Source organism: Punica granatum, chromosome 4 (genome assembly GCF_007655135.1).
Source record: "Punica granatum isolate Tunisia-2019 chromosome 4, ASM765513v2, whole genome shotgun sequence".
Taxonomy (NCBI): domain Eukaryota; kingdom Viridiplantae; phylum Streptophyta; class Magnoliopsida; order Myrtales; family Lythraceae; genus Punica; species Punica granatum.
This window is the reverse complement of record NC_045130.1, coordinates 33,812,684-33,821,654: the sequence shown is the minus strand read 5'-3', so window position 1 is coordinate 33,821,654 and position 8,971 is coordinate 33,812,684. Positions and strand designations below refer to the sequence as shown.

At 39.8% G+C, this 8,971-nt stretch overlaps 1 protein-coding gene across 3 annotated transcripts; it reads left to right on the top strand.

Annotated features, from left to right (window-relative positions):
- Positions 1-3,672: 3,672 nt before the first annotated feature.
- On the top strand, positions 3,673-8,581 carry LOC116202407. Of its 3 annotated transcripts, none has more exons than XM_031533948.1 (10): positions 3,673-3,828; positions 4,790-5,018; positions 5,387-5,488; positions 5,582-5,751; positions 5,837-5,970; positions 6,075-6,252; positions 6,630-7,194; positions 7,324-7,436; positions 7,551-7,794; positions 8,039-8,581. In XM_031533948.1, exons 1-10 carry the CDS (start codon positions 3,746-3,748, stop codon positions 8,267-8,269), a joined length of 2,049 nt encoding a protein of 682 aa, XP_031389808.1. In that variant the 5' UTR covers positions 3,673-3,745; the 3' UTR covers positions 8,270-8,581. The 3 variants fall into 3 exon arrangements, with proteins under 3 accessions (XP_031389808.1, XP_031389811.1, XP_031389809.1); XM_031533951.1 differs by having other exon boundaries at positions 3,700-3,828; positions 4,774-5,018; positions 8,039-8,416; XM_031533949.1 differs by having other exon boundaries at positions 3,700-3,828; positions 4,326-5,018; positions 8,039-8,416.
- The last annotated feature ends 390 nt before the right edge of the window (positions 8,582-8,971 follow it).

The following is an 8,971-nucleotide window of genomic DNA, read 5'->3' as shown; positions in this document are numbered from 1 at the left end:
CAACGCAGCAGTTGCCTTTTTCCCTTTTAAATATATATATATATATATATAGTTTTGGTGGTTGAATGGCCAAATTTTGGCCGTTAAATAGCCAATTCAATCATTTTTAATATTTTTTGTTGTAAAAAGAATGTGATTTTTTAACCGCAACAAGGTGTCATTTTTTCAAATTGTCGTTCATAATGTAACTTTTTGAATGAGTGTATTTTTCTTTTTACATCGTGTAATTTTTTTAACTTCATGTAATATTATTTTATGTTAATGAATTTTAATTAATTAAGATATTTTTATTATTAATTTAAATATTTTTTTATGTATTTTGTATCTTTAATTATGTTTAATTAATTTGATAATTTTAAACTATTAAGACTATATATTAATTATATATAATAGTAGTTATATTCATTTAATTAATATAATATCTATGTGGGATCGGATCAGAGACTTGCATTGGAGTATGTGTCTCTCTTTTTCTTTAAAGTTTGTCTCTGTTTAACGGGATGTCTATATAGTTGTGTGAGACCAAGTTCAAAGATAAGAAAGAGACAAACCCATTGGAGATAGTTTGAGTGGCTCATATAACTTTAATGTGCAAAATAATTTAATAAAAAAATTAAAATTGATGAAATTACACGTTCATAATTTGATAATTTTAATTATAGAAAAATTTATTATCCTTCACGCACGTGCTTCGGCATTTGCAATTGCTTTCGCTCCTGGAGCAAACTCGATTATTGCTTTAACAGTCTAAATCATTACATCATTGCCTTATGCATATTAATAGCTATACCTGTATGAACAGGATAGCCTAAAAAATTGATAGGCAAGAACTCGAACTCAAGAGTTATTCATTTCTTTTAGATTTAATCAATTTGCTAGCGACATTGCCGCCTAACAATTTCTTCGTGCTTTTCTATTTAAACGAGTATTGGTATTGATATGTGCAAGACAATATATACTGCAACGGATTAGATGGTTAAAGTAATAATCGAGTTTGCTCCTAGGCGTGAAAGCAATTTTGCGCGTCTAACGTAGCCGCCTAATAACTTTTTATGGATATTCTCTTCAAACGGGTATAGCTATTGATATGCAAAAGACAATAGTCCGATGATTTGGACTGTTAAAACATTAATCGGGTTTGCTCTCAAGCACAAATGCAATCACGCACACTCGTGAAGCGCACGAGTGATGGCTAGTTTTTATAAATGAAAATATTTTTTAATTGCTATAAAGTATCTACTATCTATATACATTTTAGAAAATTAAGAACAATAATTATATTTTTTAATTATTAAAGGACAAAAAGAAAACTCACGAGAAACTGTGCGTAGTACGAGTACGCGTCTTGTATTTTTTTTTGTATAGATTTATGTCTCGCTAACCTAATAAATTTTTTGTTCATTTTGTTGCAATTATTTGGTTTCATGTCATGAGAGGAGATAGAAGTACAAATAGTAAACACTTTATTTTCTTTTCTTTTTTTTCGATGCAGTAAACACTTTATTTTCTGTTATACAATAAACCCTGTTTAATTGCATAGAATAAAAACTAATTGATCACCCAATTTTCCATTTTTAGATGCACCACTTCTGAATAAGCAAAATATAAAAAAAATAACCAATGTTAGTTGTTCACTTGTTTCACTTAAACAAAATTTTGGGTTTTAGTCTTGTGTATTGAGCAATTCAACGCAGGAAGAGTTTTAACTTAAAGTGGGTCAATTCGGGGATATTAAGGTGCACACAAGGAAAAAAAAAAGTTGGATCTTAGAATATTCATTATAAAAAAAAAACTATTTAGGCTGCATCTGGGGACATAGTTGCAGCAGCAGAGTCGCTTTTGCATCCACTGTTCAGCAAAAAACCAGTGTTTGGGTAAGCATTGGACACCGCGCTTCTCTCCTTTCTTGCGGTGAAAATGTGAAAATACATAAGCAACTAGTGTACAGCTTAAAGAAATATGCTTCCTTTTTTGCTGAAAGGGTAAAAGTGGATTCCATTTAAAAACCATCACAAAAGCGGATACCGGAGAAAATGTCCAATCAAAATATTACAAGAGTGGAATAAACAGTTTATCCACCAACAAACGAAAAAGGAAAATAAGTGAATAAAATCATTTTACAGAAAATCAGATACAATTATCATTTGCTATCTTGAAGCCGTTAATTCTAATCACAACCTTCTAGCTGTCTTTCATCATGACCCCAATAATAATTGAGAAGGGGAATAAACTTGTCCTTAATCCACGATGAAATTCTACTTCGCTGCAGGAATTCCACGACAAAGTAGAGTAGAAGGGATATATTGGGCCGGTATCCGTACGCAATATCTCTTCGCCGACCGTAGCCTTTAGACCAAAAATCGATCCATCGGTCTTAAACGGCCTGAAACCAAAGACAATCAAAACAAAGCAGCATGGCCTCCTAGGTCGATCAGACCAGCGATCGTCATATGGGTGCTGAAACGACCTAATCCTAGGATGATCAAACCAAGCAGCCATGGACTCCATGGTCGGTTCAAACCAGCAATTGTCACGACGAATCGAGACCTGTCAAAAACCAAAAAAAAAAAAAAAGGCAAGCCCCAAAAGGTTGATTCAAATAGGCGAAGGATGAATGAGCGGACCAGCAGCTAGATCATTATTGTGATAGGGCGGGGATGCTGTCGTAGTGGGAGGTAGAGAAGCCGAAGACAAGAAGTTGCCGGCGGAAGGAAGGGGTGAGTTAATCGAATAGGCAATGGGGTCGTGGAGTTAGAGCACTACAAACTGGTTAGAGGCAGTGCAGTTGGGTTGAGCTGGCCGGTCAGCTGGATCGGACGCGGGTGGGTCGGTCGAGGTCTAGTCGGGCAGAACAGGAAGCACCATCTCTTTTACTGTTCGAGGAGTTGTTTGGTCGCCTCCACTCGCCGCCGCGGATCTGACCGGAGAGGGGGAAGGAGCGACTACTGGAGGAGAGCGAGAGACCACCACCACGGAAGAGGCCGCTATAACCACCGAGAAATCTACTTCTTTCACCGCACATTCTCGACTAAACATTTTCCGTATTATAATAATATTAACCTATTAAAACTACTGTGACATTGTTTTATCAACATTATATTCTTCTATGCTTACAACAAAAAATTATTCTCGTATTGCCAATTATATTGATGATCATCGTTGTCGCCATCTATAAAAGAAAGTTTATTTACATTATTAAACGGATATGTTCCAAATTGAATTGGGCCTTTCGAATTGTCTCGATTTCTAATCTGTGTATAATTGAGGCATATTGAAGTTGCTCCACTGAAGTATATAAATTATATGCCGTGTTTTTTAAAAGTTGAAAAATTAATTCTTCTGTTTAAAGTTTCAGCATATTAGAAAAAAGAATGTCAAACACTCAATAGCTTCCGAAAATCAAAAATTATTTTTCATAAATTATATTTCAACACTTTTTCATCAACAAAAGCACTCCGAAATTAAGCCTTATTGCACCCTAAAATGTGGTCTTAGGATTAATAGCAGTATAGAAAAATCTAATTTGGAATTGTAAGTTCCAGATCCCATCAAAAACAGAAGAGCGAGGATTATGGTCGGGGTTTGCACCGACTGTTGCATGTCTCGTCCGACGTGGCAACCTCCCGAGCCTCCATCTGGCAGCTGTTAGTGAAGAACCATGCATTCCGTTAAATCTTCCACCGTCGCCCGCCGAGCTCTCCGATGTAGAGAGAAAGAGCGACAGACAGTCAAGCCAAAGCACCGAATGAGCGGAGGAGGATCGACGATGATGATGAAGAGGAAGCACTTGTCCGCCGTCGCCAACGACGTCGTCCAAAGATGCGCTCTGTACGTATAACCCCATAGCCTCACTGACTCACTGTTCTTATAGTTGCGATCTCACTTCACCGGTCTCCCATTGATCAGCAGATGGTTTCCTATGGTTTGGTTTGATTGTTCATATGTGGAAAATTTGGCGAAATGTGAGAATCCAGAGAGTTTTTCTTCGGTATCACAAAATCAGTACGAGGGAGGCGAATATATATGTTCTCGAATTCGTGTTGGTATAGTTTTTTCTGGTGAGATTACGAGCTGTGTTCGGTCAATAGGCCAAGACTGATTCTAGTCGGCCTCTTGGCCGAATTCAGCAGTAGTGTATATTTGATGTTCGGCCGACTCTTAACAATTGTAACAGAGCTCCAGCAGCAGCAGCACCAACGGATCCGGGATTTTGAGTCAGGGGATAGATCTACTGGGATGAATAGTCAATTTATTTGTGTGCAGTAATTATGGAGCGAGTTATGTCAAATTTACTAAATTATTGAGGGAATATCGAGTATTTTTAGCCAGGGAAGGTGACTGCCACTCTCAGTCCTCCTCGGTCCATCCCATCCCTGCACAGGGGGACTGCTCGACGATCTTGGTGCGCTACTGCAGCTCCGCAAAAATGGCTCGAAAATGGTTTTTATGTGGCATCTGGTTTTCCATCGACCAAACACCGGAAACTGCACACGCTGGTTGTAAAATAATTTCCTGCAGCAGGAAGGGCGGATGTAATGCCGAGCAATATTTTGATAATCTATTAACTTCGATGGATATGCCGGAAGGTTTCGAGTACGATTCATTCCAGTGATGTTTATGATTACTCTGTTATCGGACCACAGTGGATTGAATTTGTGAAAGCGTAGACTATGAGGTGGCAGCATGTCTGAAAATCCTCGGGTTCTTGCTTACCTCATCGGGACCATTCACATGAACTTTGTAAAGTTAATAGCACTAGTTTCCTCAATGTAGTGCGTGCTTGATCCAGGAAAATAGGGACCTCAGTGGAGAGACTTGAGGAGGAGTTCGCAGCTGAGTGGAGAGCTGAATCGAGTGGTTACTCGAGGAAGTTCGTGGAGGTCTGCAGCTCTAAGGCTCTGAGCAAAATGTGCGAGCGCGTGGGAGAAAATTTCACTGATGGATCGTTCAGTCGGTTGACTTATGACATGATGCTTGCCTGGGAGATGCCCAGCTCTTCTGATGAAGAAGCCGCAATGGTATTTTATATAATCCACTGATTTAATTACCTGAAAAGTTGTTCAGCGTTTTAGTTGTTACGTATTCATCTAATCGCCAATGTTTGTGTTAAAGACTATGCACTTCTAGGTTGATAAATAGATATTCCCCTCGAACTATTGAATTAAAAAACAGTCCATTTAGATGCTACTTTAGTCCGGGATACTCTGGTTATCTTCGGTTTGGTTGATTACTTTTCTGTGGAATGTTCTTAAGATGACATTGATTTTGTTCGCTCAGGGGATTGAAATTCGGGTTTGAATTGGTATTATGCCGAGATTTCTTATCTGCTCTAGTTTTCATTGGCAATTATTTTGATTGCTGCTTTATGCCCCCTCGAATTTTGCAGGAGTGTGTGGGGAAGGAGAAAGAAGAGAAGAAAAGGCTCATGAAAGTACCGCAGGAGAATGATGAAGTTCCTCTCTTCTATTCCGACCTTATGCCACTCCTTGTAAGAATTCACCGTGCTGAAATTAATGAAGCTGATAAAAGGAACACCAAATTTTAATCGATGATTTATGTGTTTGTGTTCGAATATTGGTAGGTTGATCACGAGCCTGATGTTGGGGAGGACGCGTTTGTGTGGTTGGGCTCTTTATTCCCACTGGTCGCTGATGTTGTAAATGGGAGATTCACATTCGAGACCCTGACTGCTCCGACAGCAAGCAGGCTCCATTTTCCGGCATACGATAAGTTCTTAAAAGAAATTGACCAGTAATTATGCGACTCCAAACTTCACCTGATCACTGCAGAATATTTTCCCCTTTTTCTTTTTTGACTTTTGGTTATATTGTCGAAGGTGCATTAAGCATTTGCAAAAGCAAGAAAATCCGAAGGCTGTGGAGCTAGCAGAAGATGAATTCATATTGCACGTTGAAGGCACTGTGAGCTCACAGAGGGTAGTTCGGCATATCGGAGGAACAAGTTGGCCTGGTTTGTTCAGGAATCTGTTTTTTTTTTTTTTAATTACAGGTTGAGAAATGTATTCATAGTTTTAATGCTAAAGAATGGACATTCATGTTTTTTTACCCCCTCAGGCAGGCTCACATTGACCAATTACGCGCTCTATTTCGAGGCATCTGGAGTGATAAATTACGAAGATGCGGTCAAGATCGACCTTTCAAAGGACAAAGAAGGCACCGTGAGGCCGGCTGCAACTGGCCCTTGGGGGGCTCCACTTTTCGACAAGGCCATGGCCTATGAATCCCCCGAACTGTAAGCATTTTCTCTCCCATGTCAAGGGCTACCAGAAGTTTTGACACTATCAAAAAGGTTGTACAAGAATAGATCTTCGGTAAATTTGTGGAGACCTACGACCCCAAGAGGATCGACGATATCGATGAGATTGATATTAAAATATCTAAGTAAGTTTAATGGAAATGGGATTATTATTGGCGTATCTTGAAATGAGACAAGTACTGCAGCCAAAAAACCTGGACATGTTGTTATGTGAAGCATTTCGTTGTTCTGTTTTTCGGTTCTGGAATACGACAGAGAACTGCTTATTGGTTGGTTGTGATGTGGTCATCTTTTAGGATTGCCATCTTGATCTGCTTATCATTAATCAGTAACTTGACCTTATTGATATCTAGATCAGAGGGATTCATCCTCGAGTTTCCTGAGATAACGAGCTCCACGAGACGGGACCACTGGCTCGCTCTGACAAAGGAGATCATGCTGATGCACAGATTCCTGTCCAAGTTTAAGGTAGAGCATCCCACACAAGTATGGGAAGTCCATTCTAGGACGATTCTTAGCATCATAAGGCTCCATGCTGCGAGAGAAATGCTCCGAATCTCGCCCCCTTTGCCCATGAAGTTCTTGATCTTCTCCCTGTTCGATGAGCTCCCAAAAGGTGATATCGTGCTTGAGGAGCTTGCAGACAGCTTGAAGAAGGATGGGGTGAGACAACCCTGCAGCGCAAGCTCGATTCTGAAGACAGTCAATATGTTGGGCTCACTGGACTCTGTGTCGATTGTAAAGGAAGAGATCAAGGACTATGAGGGTACAAGTTCGGGTGGGCCTGAGAGGGATTACTCTTTGCTGAACACAGCAATCAATCAGGTGAGGGAGGAAGCGGAGGAGGTCGAGATCGCAAAGGCTACAGTTGAAGGGTTGAAGGATGAAGGGATCGGCGACAGTGCTATGGTTCTCATGGTAAACTTATAAATCAATTTAATTGATTGAAATATATATTTTGAGGAAGAAATAGTTCCTAAGTTCCGTTGCTTGGTAAATGTGAGAAATCCGAATGATTTCTACGAGAGTTGCCCTTTCCCTTTGTAGGAGCTGCTAAAACCGCTTACAGGTGCACTTCCATGGCTCCAGGAAACACTAACTTGGGAAAGACCGGTGACTACTCTCGCTGTTCTCTGCATAACGATTCTGGTTCTCTATGAGTAAGTTGATCTATTTCTACACCGATGGTTTCATTAAAGATCAAATATTTTATCGGTTTATGACCCTAGGTAACTTATCTATATGCTCAATTAGAGTCTAATAACCTACTGCAGGGAATGGGTTAACAAGGCAGTTGCGGCTTTCTCACTGTGGCTGGTTGTGAAGATGCTTCAGGCAAGGAAAAGGAGGAGCCGACATTGGCAAGACGAGATTGTGGTCTGTACAGCTTCTGAGCAAAGTACGATGGAGAGTATAGTTTCTGCCCAGAAAGGGCTACAGACTGTCCACGCGGTAGTCCAGGCAGCAAACATTGCACTACTAAAGCTGTGGTCGATATTCGTCTCGCTGGCTCCTAAGGTACTAACCATTATGTGAAGCTATTGTTTTTTCTGTTTGGCGCAAAAGGATGTTTCCTTAAGTCGTTCTATGGAGCTCTGTAAAGCCTAAAAGTAAATCACTTCTCGAATTGCTTCTTCCGAAAACATCGACTTGAATGAATCAAAACAAAAACCAGTGTGGAGTACGATTGCATTCAGTAATTCCTCTTTACATCCCGATTTTTCGATGCTAAGAGATGGGACTTTCTTGTCCGGTGACTCAGCATGCGGATGCAGTGATGGTGGCACTGAGTGTATCAGCGATGGTATTGGCAGTGATTCCCCTCAAATACATCCTCATGGGTGTCACTGTCTATTCTTTCGCTATGAACTCAAGGATGGGGAAGCACATAGAGAGTGACCGAGGCAACCGGCGGCTCAAGGAGTGGTGGGATTCGATACCAGTGGTTCCCGTTCGAGTAGTGGACAAGGCCGAGAACTGTCCAAAGAAGTAGTCTGCCGGTAGTCAGACTATAATTACTCACGTCATAAGGCCGAAATTGCCGCCAAAGTACTCTGGCTTGGAGAGATCATTTCATATCTTTTTATGTCATTTCTTCGGCATGTGATTGTATATTATGGTAGTTTTTCCCTGTATCAGATCTATCTGTACGGAGACCCATTTTTTCGGCACCGTGGAGTATCTTATCTTGTACGTTAAGTTAGTTTTCCGACTATGCCGTATATAATGATATATGTGAATTATATACGTGATGTAGTCGCACTTCTGTTTCCGGTTGATTGATGAGCAAGAAAATGAGAAACAAGCAACTGCATCGATTTAGCTGTAATGATATATATTCATCAAGCGATTCGTTTCATTTGCTAAGTATAGACATAATTATAAGAAATAGAAATACTGATTAATGAATAAGAGACATATTATCTTGGCCAAGAAAGAATAAGAGAGAAAATATTTTGCAAAATTATGAAATTTATACCGTACACTCTTAAGTCCCTACTCATTATTTATATGAATACGAGGAAGATTGCTATCTTCGAGTATCGCTGGCTTGTCTGCTTATTAGTTATCAGTAACTTGAGCTCACTAATTCGCTGGATGAGAGGAAGGTGATGTCTGTGTGGACTTATTTTTAAGTTTTAAAATTTTGAACATTTAACTTGCACTCAATAGAATAAGTTTTTAAGTGAGTAAG

What these genes read in the sequence shown, in the direction of transcription:
- LOC116202407 (XM_031533948.1), top strand. Translation starts at nt 3,746, where the DNA reads ATGAGCGGAGGAGGATCGACGATGATGATGAAGAGGAAGCACTTGTCC. An exon ending in CCGACCTTATGCCACTCCTT is followed by an intron (nt 5,489 to 5,581) that starts GTAAGAATTCAC and finishes GAATATTGGTAG; the next exon opens with GTTGATCACGAGCCTGATGT. An exon ending in TCGTCTCGCTGGCTCCTAAG is followed by an intron (nt 7,795 to 8,038) that starts GTACTAACCATT and finishes CCGGTGACTCAG; the next exon opens with CATGCGGATGCAGTGATGGT.